This window comes from Acanthisitta chloris, unplaced genomic scaffold (genome assembly GCF_000695815.1).
Source record: "Acanthisitta chloris isolate BGI_N310 unplaced genomic scaffold, ASM69581v1 scaffold2422, whole genome shotgun sequence".
Lineage (NCBI taxonomy): Eukaryota > Metazoa > Chordata > Aves > Passeriformes > Acanthisittidae > Acanthisitta > Acanthisitta chloris.
Window position 1 is genome coordinate 1 of NW_008658599.1, and position 20,792 is coordinate 20,792.

Here is a 20,792-nt window from a genome sequence, read left to right on the forward strand (position 1 = left end):
AAAATCACCTCCCTGGTCCTGTTGACCTTGATAGGACAAGGGGAAAACTGTTCTAAACTAAAAGAGGAGAGATTTAGGTGAAATGTTAGGAGGAAGTTCTTTACTGTGAGGATGGTGAAGCACTGGCACAGGTCGCCCCAAGAAGTTTTGGATAACCTGCCCCTGGAAGTGTTCAAGGCCAGTTTGGATGGGGCCCTGAGCAACCTGATCTGGTGGATGGCGCTCCTGCCCATGGCAGGGCTGGGATGCAGAGGGAGGGTGGATTATATCTGGATGATCTTTAAGTTCCCTTCTAACCCAAACCATTCAATGATTCTATCAAAGCAAAATTGGCACAGTCAGCTTTTCAGCTGGTTGACTCATTCACAAGTCATACTGATCTGAGAAAATGGATCCAATTGAACAGCTCTGTAACATAACTCCAGACAGTATACTTGTGGGGTGCTGAACAGATGCACTAATCTAAGAGTGCTATGTTACTGTGTTATGTAAGTATCAATCTATACTGTATGGATTATTGGTCTGAATGACACTGGTAAGTGTATCTGAATTTTAATCATTTGGAAGTCGTATCATGTAAATCATATCACTTCTTGTTGGACAATGTGACCGCAAGTTTGTCATTTCATATGCTGAGTTTCTATTCCCTGTATTCTGAATTAAGAAATCTTCTTTTTACTTTCCTTTTTAAATTTGTAGATTTTAATTTATATGTAAAAATTGTTATTTTTTTTCATAGGTTAAAGACGACAGTCAAAAAATAACAAGCATGGAAAGACAGTGAGTAACCTCATTACACTATTGCTATAAATTACATGTACACCCTAAAGAGAGATAGTTGAGTTTCATCACATGTTTCTATAGACTTTTAGAACATCAGCACATTTTCAAACCTGTACTAGTGTTAAACTTTCACAGAGAATAGAATATATTCTTCAGTTTCAGGTAAACAACTGTTGTATTGATAGGACATTTAGATCTGCATATAAGATATTTCCACACCTTATGAACATCTCTTGAGAATATAAATTGGTAATAGCACTGTCATAGACTTGTTTTAAGGCCAAAGAAGACATTCTTCTGCAAGAGCCACTCTGGGATATCTGTGAAGTTAAGCCTACATTATGCTGCAGTCACATTTTGAAGAGTTTGTTTAATGCGTGTTCTTAAAACCGTCAAGTTACAAAGTTGTTCGCAGAAAGTTAAGTTCTAAAAAGGGCATTGCTTCTTGATTCTTGGTTACTGGACATTTCTGAAGATTTGCCAGAAAGCCAAGTAAATTTTATAATAAATAGTAATGTCTTGGAGGGGGGATAGATTAAGCAGTACAATATTTTGTGATTTTGAGCCTTTTCATTTCTCTTTGTTTAAAGAAAAATTGAGATAATTCCTGAAATGTCCTAGAAACAAGTTAAAATTTCAATCAGTATTCCCAACTGTAATTACTGGTTAATTTTTTTAATATATTGATACTTTTGATTGGATAATAAGTTGCTTCCTAGTATTTGTTTAAAAGATACAATAACAGAGAATTACATTTGAGAATTTACATAGTAATGTGTTTAAGGCAATCTCCTATCTCACTTTCTTTGATTATGTAGCAGAGCGTTTTACTTTTACATGGCAGTTTCTTAATAGATTTTAGTGAACATGCAAGTAATGTTTAAGGACTGTAGTTGGTTGTTGCAGTTTAACGATTGTGTTACCTCTGCAAAGTTGAATAGCAACCAGCAGAGGGACTAGTTGAGTAAGTTAAGAATTCCTGATGACTCCACAAAAATCTTTTTTTAATAAAAAGGAGCAGCACTACTTATATTTAATAGCTGTGGGGACTAAAGTGGCAGATGCTTTACATGCACCTTTTATAATAACAGGAATCTTCCTGATGTTCTTTTGATTTTGATAAATTTAGGTTTGCTATTTTTGTTCTTGATTTCTCTCTTCATTTTTGTCTAAAATACAAGTATTTTACAACATATTTTTAACCTTGGCTTTCATTATCTATTTATCAGGCTGACAGAAGTAAAAGAAAAAACAAACCATTTTAGAAAGGTCATTCAACGACTTGATATGGATCTGGAGAGTCATCGAGGTAATATAATTAGAATTGCAGCAGAATATGCAGAGCTGCATCTGTTTCTGTTATAAGACATAGTGTTATACCCATTAGTTGCTTGAAACTTTTAGGCTTGTGCAAGTGTCCTTTACTCATCATCTTCAGAAGTTTTGTGTCTAGAGGTACAGGCTTTGGTGTTCAAGATAAGAGCAAGGGAAGTGCCTTTAGTGGCACATTCATCCAGTTCATATTGAAAATGATCATAAAATTATAGTACAGCTGTCTGGTTTTCTGTCCCTGTTTTATTTTTAGGACTGCTTGTGGAACAGAAGTTTATCTTCCTGGCAGCACTGCAGAACCAGCTCATAATTATAAATGCTTTCATTAATTTTACCTTCTACGTGATCTAATACACTGTCAGTGAGTGTGGAATTGGGCATGTGTAGCAATAATGTGTAATGCAGACAGAATTTATTATTATTTTTATCTGTCTTTGAAACTTCCTGGGGTGATCTTTGCAAGAAGAGTTTGGGGACTGAGTTAAAATGGCCTTAGCTTATACTTACCTCCAGCAAACATGTACTGTAGTATGTTAGGCTAGTTTAGGTTGGGATTTGTCCTAGCACTGGAAGTTGTGGTTCTGGAGGAAGAAGCTTTAGTTTGAGCAGAGGCCCTTAAAAGCTGTGAAAGATTCTCCTTAAAACAGGTATTCATCCAGTGGAAAACCTTCTCTTGCTTATAGGAAATCTTGTTTAGATAGGAATTACATAAGTATATGCATGGATTCTGGAAGACTTTGTAACACATTATTTAAATTCTATAGGGCTAATGAATTGATGTATGTCCTCTTTATGCCATTTCTTGGGTGATCAGTGTAAAATGTAGCTGTAAGTTTCTTCAGGCAGAACAAATATTTCTAAATTTGCATCTAAACAAATGTTTGGTACATCTGTTTCTCATCTTTTATATGACACAATATTTCCTATTTCTACAGATATTTCATTATTTTTGTGCCAATAATTTATTAAGACTGCTTTATTAGCTTTTGTATTTCCAGATAATATCATTGCCAGTTTTACTGTTCTACTTTAATTTTTCCTTTTTGTTTGGCTTGCAACCCTTCTTTATTTTTCTTGGGAAAAATGCAGAAGGTAAGAAGTGAGTTGCTTTTCACAGTTTATAGTTCAGGTTACACACACAAGCATTCATTCCTGGACCACGTCTTTCACTTTTTTAGAAAAAGAAGTCTGTTGAAAAGGAGAGTTTAAAGCGTATGTAGGAGAAAGCACATGCTCTCTGTCTAAACATTAAGATCAGTTAGGATATTCAGAATCAAGTTAACCTTGTGGTATAATACAGAGGGAATTACACCTGTTAGTGTAAGACAGAGAGAATAAAGAAGATATTCATAAGCAGTAGCTTTAAGACACAGAAATGTAAATTCTCGATGCTATCTTCTCTGGTGAATGGAGAGATAATCATGGAGGACCATTCATACTTCTGCTCTAAATCAGCATCTTGGTGTGTACTTGAGATTCCTGTCCTCCCTCCCCAGTCAGTTTACTTCTGGATCACTATGTAAACTTTATTACAAAACATTCCCAAAACTTCAGCTCCTGAAGTTTTTTATGTAAATATGATCCTGGCTCTTTTACCTTGTATTAACGTTTCAGGATAAATATTTCAGCATTAGAAACATTTTTGAGCAGGAAAAAATTACGTGGACGGTAAACAGAAATAGCTGGCTTTAATTTTCACCAGAGAAACTTTAAATAATTTAAAAATTCACCCACTTAACATATGTTCCACATACTAGCATTTAACTTGAACTGATAAGTCAAAGTCAGCATTAACTTACAGTGGAACAGACCTTACACTTCATAAATTGCACAAATTACTTGGATATTGATGTAATGATGGTGTATTTAAAAGAAAAATTATGTGCAAAGACATTTCAAGTTGTTGACTTTATTTCAATTTTTTAAACACTTGGCTCACTGTTACTAGATTCTTTAAGAGTAGAACAGTCTGAGTTATGGAGTATTGGAGACTTGCCTTGCAAAATGAAAGAGAAAGTCCAGCAAGGTACAAAGCCATAGCTGCACGGAAGCTGAAGCAGAATCACAGTCCCTTAGGGCCCCATGGGTGTTCTTATTGTTTGCATCTACTAGATAAAAAGAAAAGTATGGGGGTGTACAAGTGAAAAAAAAGCCAGAAGACATTGGCTTTTTTAGTTATATCTGTATGTATTTCATTCTATTACTTTGTATTCTTTAAAATTACAAGATTATGCTTGAAATAATCAATTATCAACACTCAAACAATTAAAAATTTAGATGTTTGAAACTTATAATTATTCTTGGGAGCTGAATTGCCTCATCTTCCTGTGACAAATAATCAGGTCTTCCACTTTACTTGTACATTTAAGTTAAGAGCTACTTACACTCAGTAGTTGAATTTAAAGGTAGCATGAATTACTTATTGTATGTTATTTCTTACTTCTAATACCACTATAAAGAATGTGTATGGAAAATTTTAAACTCAATTGTAGAAAACTTTCTGTGTGTTTTATTTTCTTGCACCACTACTTGTACAGTTTTCCTGTTTATTTCCCTTGTCACACTGTTGCTTTGCAAGCTGACATATCCTTATGATAAGTCCATTCTGATATGTAAAAGTGCTGTTGAAATGGCTCATATGTTAAACAGACCTGCAGAAAGTTCTAACTAACCATGATGCCCAAATACGCAGAAGTGTTTATTATTGAAATTCACCTGACTTCAGAAAAATCCTATGAACTTCCTTTGTTCAAACCGAGAATTTATCCCACTCCTATTTACCCAAAATTCTAACCTCTCAAAGCTTCTAAAATTGCATTTAGGATGATTTATTTAGCTGATTATATATTTTTTTAATGTAAAAGTGTGTGTGATGTAGTCAGTTGAAGTGACTACATTAAATGACATGGGATGAGTCCTGTAGATTCTAGGCATGTAGAAATTTTATTTTTAATACTGATGTTTTGTATGCCAAGGAGTCCAGGACTAAGACAATATAAAGTGAAATAAATGTTGCATCTCTTGCAGGAGAAGAAAATTGGAAGTACAAGGAGCTGAAGAAGAGGGAAGAAAGCATGGACAGTAAGTTGTCTAATTTCAATACAGGTTTTCTTGTATTCTTAAAACACAGGTCATTTAGAGCTGCACAGAACTGATGTAATGATCTTTGGATAAAGTTTCTGTGGTCTGCCTCAGGGCAAGGTAATTGATACTTTAGGATTTATAGGACAGTCACAAATATTTGGATCATCTTTCAAGGCTTTTCATCAGCCATTAAAGGTCTTAAGGATCACAACCTTATTTTATGAAAGCAAGGCTGAGATTAATTTTTAAATTAATTTAAATTAAAGATCTATAAACCAGCTGTTCAGGTCTGTTCAGAACTTCAAAATGGATAAGTTTAGACATCATGTAATTCTTTAAAGTTAAGGCTTCATTTATCTGTTTATTCAAGATGAATGCTGCCAAAGCTTTGCTACATATAAAAGGTTCTAACATTGTAGAGACTTCAGAAACAACTAACAGAGAGTTTCTGTGTTTTCAAATTGCCAGATTTACTAACAAGCAAAAAGGCAAAAGCTCACTTGATCTGGATTTTCCTTATGAATACAGATTGTGAAAGTGGGACTTCTGACTTTGGGGGTTTCAGTTCTGCTTCTATCCTTCACCGGAGGATATTGATGCAGTTCCAAACCTGTTTGAGATTATTTGAGGGATTTCAGGGAACATGCTATAGTCTTACAGATGGGAAAAGAGCAAATATGGTTTCCTTTATTTAGTAGCCCATGTTAATAGCTTTCAGGAAACTAAAGACTAACAGCTGCTGGGGCAAGCATTTAGAAAGGCATCAGAATGGGGACGAAATTCTTTTCTGTTGGGTATCAACCCTCACCTAAACAGTATACAAGAAGGTGATGACCTCATGTCCAATGTATGTCTTTGGAAAAAAATCTCCTGTTTTTCATTCCAACTGATAAGTTGAGAAGTTCCAAGAACTCTGCCACCTGTCTCATAAGTGAACGATTAAGGTAACCAGTCTGAAACTGTATACAACTAAATACAAAGTTTTGACTGGAAACAGCAGAGGATTGTGTTATACCCATGCAAGAAAGAGCCTTCTTTTTCATGTTTATTGTTCTCTAGATTTTTTTGAGACTTTTGAAGAGGCGAAGAATCAGGAACTTGAACGTAAGGCCCAAATAGAAGCTAGCATTGTTGCACTCCTGGAACAGTCAAGCAGGGTAAGCATTTCCCTTCTCCTGTGGCAAGTCAGGAATTTGGGAGCACAGAACAGGAGAGTGACTGGTGGGGATGGTGGGGTTTATATATTTATCTACATAATAACCTCTTAAAATAATTGAATATTAAAACATATACAGCTGTAGTTAAAAAATGATTTGGTTAACTTCTCTTTGTTTCTGAGGAAATAATTTTCAATATTATGTAATATTGTGACCAGAACAAAAGAAATGTTTGCATAATTTTTGTAACTCCTTACCACTGTTACAATGAGCATTATTCCATTAATGAGAAACATTTCCAAATACTGCAAATAAAACTACTGCAATATTTTGTTTACCCAAAGTTTGCAAATTTCAGTTCATGGATATTCTGTCACTGCTGTTACGTAATTGAAAGTGTTCCAATTCTCTCTCTGATCTACTAAAATTATGTCTGGAATATCCTGATGTGTAATATTTTATGTGAATAATATAAAATAATAATGTAACACTTTAGAAATTTTTCCCAATTGCAGTGTGCCAACTTTTTCACTTTTAAGACTTCTTGTCTTTTAACATTTTTGTTCCTGTGGGGTTTTTTTTATCTTACAGAAAACTTTCAGCTGAGTAATACTTTGATTCTATGATCACTTTACTTGTTTTCCAACTCTTTCAATATGGTATACCACAAGGTGCGTTTTAGGCACTGTCACTTACTTTAGAACAGATCAATATGGGAACACAGTTTATACTTCCTGCATTTGCAGACCATCTGCTCTGGTCTGTCAGTACATCTTTTATCAAAAGTTGGCAGAATGAACGTCATTCACATTTAAATCACTTCAGACGATTTCCAGTATTTTAAGTGTTTCTAGTAGAAAAGCCAAACAACGGACAATCTTCCAGAACAGGAGAGATTTTTACTTGTCCAGTTACCATTTGTTGTTTAAAAAATACACCATGTTCTCACGATTGTTATTGCTAACACACAGAATCTGAATCATATGAAACAAATTTCATCTGTTACCAATCAAGAGCTGAAGGTTATGCAAGAAGACCTCACTTTCAAATCAAATGAAATGCAGAAATCACAGAGCACGGCTAAGAATCTGGTTACAGGTGAGATCAGCAATGAATTCTCAAATTCATTCCTTAAAATAGTTAAGATTACCTGCATTATTACACTGTTGACAAGTACAAGATCTCCGAATATTGGATAACAAGTGATCTCCAAATATTAAAATACTGTGGCAAGCTGACAAATTGAAACTCTTGTGGGTATCAAGTTATTTATATCCTGCAGGAATATTTCACTTACTGTTTCCACTAAGTGATCAGCTTCCATTCACAGATATAAGTTAACCAAATGTGTTTTAATATGGGGAATGAAGTTTGTTAAGCTAGAAGTTTGATTTTACTAAAACTTATCTTGCAATAAATATTTTTCACGATCTTAAAATAGTACTTTATGTAGTAATAAGTAGTAGTAAGTAGTAGTAAATAGGGTCTTTCACAGTTAACTAACCCTGTATTATTTGTAACCATTATTATTTGTTCTTAGTATCACTTACTTATGGTTTGTGTTATTTCAGAGCGGTATGTACTAAGAGAATAATTGAGAACAACAGTGAATAGGTGTGAAATTCTGAGGCTTTGATTCTGCAAAGTGAATATTCATTTTGACTTCATTTTTTTAATTCTCGAATACTTAAAATTAACTGTAGGAATCTGCATGATCGTGCCTATAATTTCAAAAAGCAAACAGTATTTTTCTTTCATATCCATAACATGTATCCATTTAGTTCTTTATTTGCACTGTTTATAGTAGAATTGTTCTCACAATTCTAAGCCTTTGCCAATATCATTATTGGTTCAGCAAACCTTTCCTTGTTTGTTTGGCTGAAAGGAAGGGGCAGGAATTAAGAACCATAAATCATTTTGTTTGAAGGCTATTATGTGCTGTACTTGCTAGTAATTTTCAAAATAGGAGCCTGTGTTGTGACATCAGGGTAGTTATGAGAAAATAAGTTGTTATGCACAAAGCGTTACAGAAATTTGTTGTTATGTTTGGTTTGAAAACTTACTCTACAAATACTAATTTTGCAGTTCAGTTCTAGTGTAGTTTAAAAAGTTCTAAAATGCATTAGAAGTTCAAATGTGACCTTTTATTCTTTCATGTAAGCATCAAATCTGAATACTTTTCAACAGAAGGATGTTTTGGATGCACATAGCACTATAGAGTCATTACTGAAAGACATTTCTTTCTCTGCAAGGGGACACAGTTACAGTACCTAATGTTCAGCAGATCATTTAAATGATTCATAAGTAAATGTCTGACAGCAAGTAGTCAGAGATAATGTAATAAACAACTTAAGATTCTTTCCGAAATACAGTGAATCTTCAGTTTACACAGCTGAAGTTCTTCCTAACCCTTGAATTGCAGCACAGTCATCTTCAGGATTCTTTTGTTGTGATTAAAATATGGGTTTCCGTATTTTCTTGCCATAACAAGGATATAAAAAGTCCACCAGCAGAACCCTTAAAAAAATAAAAAAAGTAAAGGAAACCATGAAGAGTAAACAAAAGTGCTGATGGCATAGTTTCCCAAACATTTCCCTGGGTCACCGTAGTTTGTTCTGAGAATTTGCTATTGTGTACACACTACATGCTAGACACTGCAACTTCATGGCGTATCAGAAGGAACTGGGCTGCATCCTCTTCCTGTCTCTTCTCCTAGAGGAGTTCTCAGATTATTTTAGTTTTGAGTTTTTTTCATTGAGACTCTTGCTGGATAAGGATAAAATTCACCCTGTTCAGTTTCTTCCCTTTTCAACAGAAAGTGTGAATGGATAGGAATACCCATTGCTGTTACCCTATGGTTTTTGTCAGTATATAAATAGAACTATCTACAGTTCTTTCTACCTTTTTGGCATTTAGCTTATTATTACTCTTAATATGTAAAATAAATTCCAATTAGTTAACTATGTATTGTTTTAAAATGACAAAATATAGGTATTAAAACAACTCAATAAAAACTGAAAGTGCTGTGAATAAGTCTAAATAAATCCTTAGCAACATTTATAGTTGGTTTTGGCTATTCTCTCCAACCTGAATTTATAATTACATTCTTTACTGTTTCTGATCTTAAATCCTTCATTTATTGAGGTCCTTAAGCATTTGTCTGCCCTTAAACCACAGAGCTGTAGGAACAAGAGAAATAAAGCTGTGTTCTGTTCAGCTGTGCTTTACAATCTGTCATTGACCTATACCAGAAACTTCAGTGTAAAACTATGTGCAGTTATGAAATGCTGTAGACACAGAGAAAATGTTTTCTTAAGCTCTTTACAGTGGAAGGCAGGCATTGAATTACAGACATGGAATACAGTTCCAAACATTTTATTTTTAATACTTTATACTGGTATGGAAATTTTTCATATTTATATAAATGCTCTTTGCACTTACAGGACTCTTTCAGTCTTACCTTATGGATCAGCATTCCTCGGGATAATTACATATGCTACACAAAAATCTTGGCTTGTCTTTTTATTTATTTTGAGGTTCCTAAAGAAATCACCCAAGCACCCTGTAATAAGCCAAAAATGTTGAGTAAAGCCAATATTTAACTTTAAAAAAAATGCATATATGGCATAGCTAAACAAGCAGAGAGATGAGTATAAAAATCTTGCTATGACAGTATTTTCATCAGGTGACATTTCCGCAAATGAGTCCACTGAGGAAACCATACCCACAGTTTCTGGAAAAGTGAACTCTTCCTCTGTCACATAGACACATCTGTTCCCTTCTGCCATAAAGACTTAAACTGTCTTGGTTAAGTTTTGGGGAAAATTTTCTACCCTTTTTTTCCAGGTGATCAGCACATACCTGACTGAGCAAAATACACAGTCTATGCTGAGAAGTTTCTTTGTGCTATCTCATCCCTTCCAATAGCCCACATTGCATGATATTTTTAGAATATACGCAAAAAACCTGCATTATTTGTATCATTATTCTGAGTTAGACATAGATCTGAAATATAAGATGTAGCCACCTCTTTAATGTTCAGGAACATGAATAAAATAGAATGACAAGGCAGGTCAGAAAACCATCCAAAACAAGTCTAGCTACATCTAGTCCTTCCAAACTCAGGGTAGATACCTTATCCCCAAAAATTGGTCTAAGTATATTACTATTTTGAGTATTGTTTCTTCTCTTATACATCTCATCTGAACAGTTTCAGTCATTACATTTCTCTTCATCTAAGAATCCATTCAAATTTCTAATTCCTTTAATTACATGCATCTCTTGTTTCTTTTTAATGGAGTGTCAGAAGTAAATGCTATATGCACATGCTGATGTAGTAAGCTGTGACACTTCTTATTCTGTGGAGATAGGGAACTGTTTTCCTGTATAGAGCAATTCTTTAAAATAAATTGGCTATTTTTTTTATCTTTTTGTTTTTCTCATAGAACTAAGTCTTATCCCTATAAAAGCAGCATAAACAAAAACAACACAATGCTAAAAAACCTAATAAAAGTACTTTTTAAAAATTGTCTGTTTTATTGCAGTCAGCTTTTTGTAAGTTATCGCCACTGTTTTAAGAATGGAAATTATCTGAGGCTATAAATTATAACAGTAAAAACACTGTGATGCAGGAAATCACCACATTTTCATTACTCTTCACTTGTGGAGTAGTTGTAATGTAGGAGTCTGACTTATGGGATGACTGTAAAGATAAAATTTTTTTATTTCCTTCATATTAACAGTCCCATGAATATCAAAATCAGAAAGATATATAGGAGCTGTTTATATTGCTTAAATATAGCATAAATGTTTGTGTACTGTGCTATGTATTATGAAACAAAAAATACTATTAATTAGAGATTGTGTATCTGGTGATCTAGAGATTCAAAAACTGCAGATGGACCTTCAGAAGATGGAACTGTTGGAGGGCAAGATGGTTGGTGAACTGACTTCTCTGAAAGACAAAATTGAACAGACAAAAGCAAAAGTTGAGGTCTACAACAATTTGCCAGCTCTGAAAGCATTAGGAGAAGAGAAGAAAAAGGTAATGAAAGGAATGAAACAGAATTTGTGTGCTTCTGAGCAGCTAGTGGAGGGAAATCCAGTTCTATGACTGAGAGTCCTACCTGGTAGCTGAAAACTGGGCTTGCACATCAGTGCAAATGAGTTCAAATGCTTCTCTGCTTATGTGTGTGCCTTACTCACTGGGTACATGTAGCACATTCTCAGCTGGATACATTTTGATAACTTCCTTCAACAAAATCTCCACATTTTAGTGATTCAGCTAAACTCTTCTGCTGTAATTTATGACCACCCCTGACTCTGAATTTAGCAATCTAACACAGAACACAAACAAAAGAGAATTTCCTACAAATTCTCAGAACAGTGTTCCCACTTGTGCTTATGCAGTATGGTCTAAGCCTACAACTTGGTCATAATCATTAAGTATCATTTTTAGGATATAGCATGCATTGCTAGGGAAAAGCCTGTAAGTTCTTTATGCGTATGGTCTGGTTCTGAAAGGAAAAAAATACCAGCACCTTGAAAGGTGAAGTAAGTACTTTGCCTGAATCCCACAGCAAATTAACTCATCCATTAATCTGTTGTGTTGGGTTTTTTTCTAACTAGAAACTCCAGGATGACAAAGAAAAATTAACAAAACGCAGCTGTGCTTTCAAGAAAATAATGGAACACTTGAATAATGACTATGAGAAGCTAAAGAGGGAGCTGCAAGAAAATGAGACACATTCTCAGGTATAGCTCAAGTTACATGTTACCCCTTCAGTTGTTTCTATCTCAGTTTTGGTTTTCTCATACACATGAAGTGTTGTATGGACAGAATCTGTTTATCCTTCTCAGAATGTTTTCAAAGTCATGTGTTCTAAGTGTGTAGCCATATTTTCTGTTTTCAAACTAAAGTTAATATTGTGCCAATAAATTGCTTGTAAACTTTGGATTACTAGGCAGAGGTCTTTCTAAACTTAAAAATTATGCAAATCCTTTGTTTAAGTGTTTGCATTAGTCTTGCTGAGAACTCTCCCCCATTTGCCTTTCCTTTGTTTGAGTAGTTTTGAGGAGCAAGTTAGAAAGAAACTAGAGGAAAAGAAAATCACTACTAATTAGCTAAGATCTCTTTTGCTTTTAAACTTACGATGGTAAGTTTTTACTTGCAGTGTGTGCTAGTAATTCCGTTTCCCTTTTTCCAATTCTTCTGCACCTTGCAGACCACTGAAGTTTTAGGCTTTGTTCAGACTTCTTTAAACCTAAGGAACTTTGGTATGTGAGTATATTTACACTTACATTTCAAACATGAATCAGGAAAGAAGATGTTTATAACCTCTTGAGCAGCTTTGATTCTTTCATTATAAACACTATGAACTGCTGTCATTTTGGCAACAGAACTTCACTGGCATATAGGTTTGAATGCACGGAAGGAAAATGGATAATGTTAAAATAAGGTGAAAATGGAAATTGATTATTTTCTATGCATTTTACTGATTTTTATTGCTTGAGGTTGTTGAGATATTTGTCCCTTAGAACTGTGACTTCTTCTAATTCACTTATGTACTGAAGGTCATATTTGTACATGTTTAACTTTCTTCTGGAGTGAACTTCATGGAGAAGATGACAAGGCATAGCTCTGACTGAGGCATATGTATACATTTGTAGCATAGGATTATTACTATTGCATATATTTTTGCTGCCAAGATCAGATTCTTATTTCTAGAAATTAGATAGATCAGAAATGTATACCCAGCCAGTGTTAAGATACTTGCATAATGAGGCTTAAAATTTTATATCAAATAGTAGTTGTGCAGCATTTCTTCAGTTCATTAAGCTGTGGCACTTCTATTTCAGCATGTGCAAAAAGGATTTATTTCTTTACTTTCTATGTCATGAGTGTAAATATTGTGAGGGTGAATAAAGATATCTCTTATAATAGCTGATTACTTGATAATGCATGAAGCATTTTAAGTACAAATAGTGCTCATATATTGTGAGGGCTTGGGCGATTTTACAAGTAAACAGGCCTTCAAGAAGTTACTATAAAAATACATTGAATGTTTCCTTTTCTATGTATCAGGCAGTAAGTATTTCAAATCTAGCCTCCTTTACTGGCTATGTTGTGTGTAGCAACATTGACAAAGGGAACAATAAAAATCCGAATTGGTGAGAAATATGTTGTTTTGGAAATAAATTACTGCTATATTTACTGTCAACCAGTACACTAGATAACTGATTCTTCACTGCCAAAATTTGAGTAATATAGCAACCATGTTCATCTCTTCTAACTTAAGAATAAGCTCTGAAGTAAAATATGGCGATATTTTCCTGATTTATTAACTTAGCTTCCACTGAAAGTTTAGTCTCAGAATGATTTTCAGTTTTTGCATTTAAAAATAACATCTTCGTATCTCGAAATGCAGAACCTTGAACAGTAGCATCAGAAAAACAAATATAAAATTGTATTGTAAGGAAGCAGCCATCGATATAATGTCCACATTAGTTTCCTGTTGATGCTGAAAGTATTGAAGAAGTGCCAGCACATAACCCACACCTCCTACAATCTTCTTGCTGCAGCTCTGTTCTTATCACAGCTTCTGGCATCAGACAGGAAACTTAACCATGGAAGTAAGGAAGTTTCTTCTGTGTGGCTCAGAGTCCAAGACAGTGTCAGGAAATATTGTATCTTTGGTGATTTTAGATCTTACTGATTTTTAAAAGAGATCATTTAAATGATATGAAGCATAATGAGAATTAGTATCTCCCTGCAGTGTTCGCTTAACTTCTGACTTGCCTACATTGATATGACAAGTCTTGAATTCTAATCTGATTTTTTCATCTGCCACTTCAGTTGCGTGCGGTGCTTTTATACAGATGGATTATGAAGGGCTAAATTACATGCAGGTTAATCATTGAAAAAAAAGTTTTGCTATTGTTTCTCATTTCTGTGGGAGTTTTCTTATGTGAAATAACTTTGATCTTATCAAGTGAGAGGGTACAAGGTACTGCTAAAACATTTTTTGGAGATTACTTGTATAAAGTATGTGGGTAATATTTATCATTTTCATTTTTGGCTCTTTTTGTGTTTGCAGCTTACAAATTTGGAGAGGAAGTGGCAGCACCATGAGCAAAATAACTTTATGATGAAGGAATGTATCCTTTTCTTTAAGAAATACAGTCAAATTCACACACTGTATTAATTGAGGAAGAAGTGTGTTTCCTCCAGCGGAGTAAGACAGGACGGAATGGGGAGTAGGAGACAGGGGAGGAGGGGAAAGGCAATCCTTTGCAAAACTTGCATACATTGTCTAAAACAATTTTAGGGGTTCCTAAAGCATAAGCTTTGCCTTGCAGTCTGGAGTTTTTCCTTTTGGGTCAGTTTTGCTACTAGGTTTCAAATGAAGTTCATCTTCACATCTGTCTAGTCATATCTGAAATTAGTCTTCAAGTGTAGCATTGTTTGACAGTCTGGAGAGCATGGTGTTTACATGGTGTTTTGCAGTTTAAACCACCATAAATGGCAATGATTAAAAAGTAAACAATAAATTGGGTACATTTAATGTTTTTCTTATCAAATAAAAGAGGAATTGCATGTTAGAGGTAAAAATCAGATAAATGTGATATGACAAGGAGATGCTAAAGCTGCAAAAGGAGCTGGACTGGGGAAACTGCATTATATCTCTCTCATCATGTGATGCCAATTAAAGAGTTATATTCCACTAATAATATAAGAACTTCCAAAACATCAGCAAAATCATTATTCGTTTATTTGCAAAAGCACTGAAGTGTTTTTCATTAGAATTGATGCTTTTTCTCATTTTGTACTAATTATTCTCCATAGTTATGGTAAAGATCTGAGTACAGTATAGCTGCACCTTTATATTCTACGGACACTGAATTCTCTGCAGGATAGTTACTTCTTTAAAACGATTTAGGAAACAATCTGAAATCTCTAAGTGTACAGAATCACTGTTTTATGATTACAATAATTATGTAATTGGTAAAAGTAACATCAAAAGTAGACTGCACCATCCAGTGTAGTGTGTTGGAGAATGGACACTGCTACATGTCTCAGAAAATGGCATAGGAATATATTTCAGGCAATTCTGTAATAGCCTAGCCATCAGATAAATCATAATAATGATAATAAAATTATAATAATTATAATGGTAATGATGATGATGATAATGAGTTTTAAAAGTGTTGTCTTTTTCATATACCAAATATCCCACTTTTCATATCTAATAAGTACTCTAGTTCTTAGAAAAACTTCTGAAAAAAGTCTTGGACAGTGTAATGTAATGGGAGCCATCTCCTCTATGAAGGAGGCTCTACAGGAATATTTTATTAAGGCAATACTCTAAAATACTACCCATCCTAACAGCAAAAGCTCTAAAATAAATGAAGAGGAAAAAGCTGATCAGGATATTAAAGCATCTCCTAACTTGCTATGATGTATTGCCTATCCAAGTGCATACCCTTATACAGGGTACTGTGTCTGCTTGGGCTACGAGAACGAGAGGGACTCCTTTCTTGGGCTGGAACTTTTGTGACCAGAGTTCTGAAGTGCCAGACTGTATAGCTGTAAATAGCTGAGTGCCTTGAAATGGTTTTGTTTGTAATGTAGCAATGGGCAGAGGTTTTCTCAAGGGACCTACTGCCTGTATATATGAAAACAAAACTGACTTAGGCATGTAGTCTCTTTTTTTTGTTTCCTACCATGCTTGGCATGAGATGGTAGCTAGTAAATTAGTGTAAATCTTTTTACCCAATTTGAGTTTTTTCCACTATTTGCAACCTTTGACAGTGTTCACAGAAGGAAATGTACTGCATTGTGGTTCCCTTGTGATCTCTAATCATGCTCGTATTTATACTGGCAGTTGGTTTCCTTAATTCTTTTAATCAGTCATAGCAACAAAAAGTCAGGAGAGTGACTACCAGCCAATAATGAAGAATGTGAGAAAGCTGGTCAGAGAATACAACAAAGCTCTCATAGAAGCTTTACAGAACACCAAGAACTGAACCCAGGCACTTCCTTCCTGCCCCAATGGACCAACAACGAGAGATGTACACAGCCAGCATGAAAAGTTGAACTTCTGAGCTCATTCACTCACCACTACAGTGACAGATATCCTTAGAAGTATTTTTCCAACTTTTTAGAAGTTACAGGGTTTGGTAGTATCCTTCCTTTTGAACTGCTAAAGATTTTTACAAATAAACTTCTGAATTTTTGAAACTTGTAGAAACAAAAGGGAAATGCTGGTCAGTGAGTTTCCAAGGCCCATTGCTGGACTGCCTCTCAAATGTGAAAATTCAGTCTGCTTTGCACATTGATTTTCTACTTTTCTTGTAGTCCTATCCCTGGCAAACCGAGTACTGTTTAACAGGCTCTCATACTCATTATCTTAAATTAAGTGCATAATAAAAGGAATGGTAATATCAGCATACCATCCCAATTTAAATAGCAGTTTATGCAAAGTAAAGAAACACCTAAGGATAACAAGCATCTTCTAACTCAGAATTTCTTCATAGTGTAAAATCTTGCAATAAAAGCAAATTACAACAAATTTTCATTTCCTAATGGAGAATTAACTTCCTTTTGTTAAAAAAAGTAATTATAAAGAGAGAACTATGATAAAAAGTAGTGAAACACAGCTAATACTGATTTTGTGTGGAACATTTTACTGCTGTAGTATTCACCAATAAAGGAAACAACAGGCAAAATTATTTGTATTTTCTGTGAAGTTTTCTCCTCCAGTTTCAAGCTGCAGGGTCATATGCAACCTCTGACAAAAATACACAGAAAGAGTTTCAGTGTAGAACAAGAACGGGACTAATACAGAAAATAACAATGTGTTTCATAATACAGAAACTTCAGAAAACCTTTACATAGAATTTTCATTTATATATTTCCCTCATATTCTACATGTAATTATAAACTGACTATTGATATGTTTTCTGCATCTAGTATGTTGTAAGCTAGTCCTGATCAAGAGAAAGAAGCACAGTTAACTATAGATAGAAATCTTGCTTAGACAGCAATCTAGCCTTTTACATTAAAAAGTACTAAAAACCAGTGGTATCTGGATTTACCTCTTAAAAGTGTTTTTAGGAAAATAGGTAGACTATGCACTTCATAAAACTGGAGTAGAGAAAGAATTAGAAAATGTGCTAAGTCCATTAAAATAGTTCTGTATTTTTGTCACTAAATTTCTCCAAATCTGATTGTCATTTTGGATAAAACTTTGTGTTTGCAAATTCAACATAGTAAATGCTGTTGCTCTGTATATCTATGTCTGTATAATATTTAGAGATAATGGAACATGATTTCTATAAACCAAGGGCTGTTATCTAGGGGAAATTCCCACTAATGTCTCTTCCTTCCTGTCAGAGTTTCAGCTAATCCAGAGAGAGCCCATTATTTGCTGAGATAAAGTTGAAGTCTAATATTCTCACTAGTCAAACCATCAGACAGAGAGATCACCTCCTGACTTCAACTTGAGCTAGAATAACATGTTTTAATGAACAATGGAAAAAAGCTGCAGACTGAATAAACAGACTGCCTTAAATTTGCTTTCACTCAGGCCAAGGGAAGGTTTTATTCCGTGGTAGTGTTTCTGTAAGACGCCCTGGTAAAGTTTACAGGATTTTGTTGTGTTCCCCAGGAGATGCTTCTTATAACCCCCACCTTGCCTTTCTCCAGCATGCTGCTGTTCTTGTTCTGTTGAAGGATCTCCAGATGGCTTGTTTCTCTTAGAGGATCTCATCAGTCATTTCTTCTTTTAACAGTTCATGCTTGTGGTCCTTGATTGTGGTCATAGTACCCATGGCTGAAAAGAACTGTATGGATTCTAAGTGGTGAGCTATACAGCAAGCATTTAATCTTCCTCTGAGAGATTATTAACTTTTTCCCAGTAGTGAACTGAGTAAATTGTATCCATATCTAGTTCTTAAAGTCTCTCTTCTTATTTTTGTTTAAATGCAATTTAAGTACCAGACACACAATGGTTTTTTTCACAGAAGCTTCTGTGTGTCCATCAAGATGCTAATCCAGTAACACAGGTCTCTACCCAGGCAATCTTTATCCATTTTATGCCATGACTGCACACTAACCGGACATTAATTAACAAGCAGCATCTGTGGGGTGGAGATACTTACAAGGTTTTCTGCTCACCTCTCTCACCAGGGCTGAATAGAGGTAAGGATCACCTCCCTCAGCCTTCCTGGCTGTATTCTTCCTAACACCCCAGGGTACTGCTGGCCTTTTTTTGCTGTGCATTCTTGGCTCTTGGTCACCTTGGTGTTCACCAGGCAGGGCTCCAAGGCCCTTCTCAGCAAAGCTCATTTTCAACCACCTCAGTGTGTATGAGGTGCCTGGATTGTTCCTTCACAGGGGCAGAACTGTGCATGTATTTTGTGGAACTTCATGACATTCCTGGCTGCCCATTTCTTCACCTGTTTAAGTCCCTCTGCACAGCAGCACACCCATCTGATGTATCAGCCACTCCTCGCAGCTTTGTGTCATCTGCAAACTTCCTGAGGGTGTACTCTGACCCATTCCAGATCATTAGTGAAAGGGTTAAACATTATTGGTCCCAGTATCCATGCCTGAGGTATTCCACTACTGACTGGCCTCCAGCTGGACTTCAGGCCACTGATCACACAGTGAGCCCCAAGCTAGTTTTCAGTCTACTACACTGTCTGCTTACTTAACCCATATTTTGCAAGTTTATCTATGAGGATTTAATGGAAAACCATGTCAAATGACTTGCTAATATTGAGGTAAACAGCATCCACACCTCTCTCCTTGCTCATTGAGCTAGTTACCTCATTGTGGAAGACTATCAAGTTGGTTAAGCATAACTTCCACGTCATAAATCCATGTTCTCTACTCATGATCGCATTCCCATCCTTCATGTGTCTAGAAAACGTATCGAGCATAAGTTGAACCACCACTTTCTCAGGGACTGAGATGAGGTTCTCCAGCCTGTTGTACCCTGGTTCACTCTTCTTACTCTTCCTGAAATCCAGAGTGACATTTTCTTTCTTTCAGTTTTCAGAAGCCCTTCCCTGTCACCATGAAAAAAAGGTAATCAGGAATGACCTTGCAATGCCATCAGTCAGCTACCTCTGCACATGTAGGTGCATCCCAACAAGCCCCATGGACTTATATATGTCCTGTTTGTTAAAAGTTCCCTAACCTTTTCCCCTTTCAGTAAGGTGTCACTGATCCATTAGGATACCACATTTGACAATGTGTTTCACTCCAAATCCCACTTCATTGGCACACTACATGAAAATAAGCATTTCAGTTTCAAAGTCTTCAATTGAAAGGTCTGTCATTGCTATGTTGTTTGTGCTTTGCTTTACGATGAGCTCAGGAACAATTGCCATTGTTCCCAGTTCATGATGGAGTGACACAGCACCAACCTTGTTCCCCTATGTTCAGGGATATCATTGTATCTCCAGGCAAAACCATACTTTTGCTGCAGGCAAGAGTGAATCCTCTTGTTGATCTTCCCTTGTTTTGCCTTCATTGCTTTTTGCCAGCGATCGAAAAAGCTTTTCTTCTTTAAAAATGAGTTTATTTATTCTTAGTGAGCTTAGAAGACACCATGCCATATTCCTGAACAATTGCAGTGAGCAATTCCAGCAGGCAGAACACAGATACTTTTTCAGTTCTTTTCTGCCTGATGACATTAGTTAATGGCTTTTAGTGCTGGTAGGTGCTGTTTCTCAATCAGAGGGATAGGTTTCCAAGGTGAAGTTGCTGTAAGATCTTTCATTACGCTTCTGGTTTTCTGCTGCAAGTGTAAAACAAAAATACAAGGTGTAACATAGACCTCATGAAGAGGCACTACCCATAAGAATATCTTAGTTTGAGAAGAAAGAGATTAAATGCTTACTTTATAACTAGTCTTCAGAGTATCATGTCTCACTGTTATAAGTCATCTGGGTGGGGTGGATGTATTTTCTGGAGTGAAAAACCCTCGGATTCTGAAAGCAGTGATAAAATTTGATTTCGCTTAAACACATGCTCAGTAGTGAATACCAGCTGAATGTTAGATGATATATACATTGTATGTGATAACTCCAGCCAGAGCAAGTTTGGAGTTATCACATCAGATAACTGGTCAGTCACTCAGAAGGGAAACTGAATTACTCCCAAACATAACAGCTGTCATCTTTTTCTTCTTCAGTAAAAAGAAAGCAAACCTTTAAGCATTCATAACTACAGAGATGATCTGAATTCACATGCCAGCTTTGATCAATCATTTGTTGGGATTGACAGAATTTTGAGCAGAGGAAAAAATGTTCCTTGCCTTGACTTGTGCTCTACACTTGCAGGCTCTCCTCTCAGGAAGGACTAACTAGACAATATGCCAATTATGGGAAATGGAGGAAACCTCCCACATTAAAAAAAAAAAAAAA

At 35.4% G+C, this 20,792-nt stretch overlaps 1 protein-coding gene across 1 annotated transcript; it reads left to right on the top strand.

Moving 5' to 3' along the window:
* Positions 1–739: 739 nt before the first annotated feature.
* LOC103812137 (intraflagellar transport protein 74 homolog) lies at positions 740–16,382 on the top strand (the record flags this gene model as incomplete). The annotated part of the gene is made up of 9 exons (XM_009085146.1): positions 740–780; positions 2,013–2,092; positions 5,143–5,196; positions 6,259–6,356; positions 7,328–7,454; positions 11,237–11,400; positions 11,985–12,110; positions 14,453–14,513; positions 16,267–16,382. Coding segments are annotated over 9 exons (867 nt in total), but the record flags the coding sequence as incomplete, so codon positions are not given.
* Between the last annotated feature and the right edge of the window lie 4,410 nt (positions 16,383–20,792).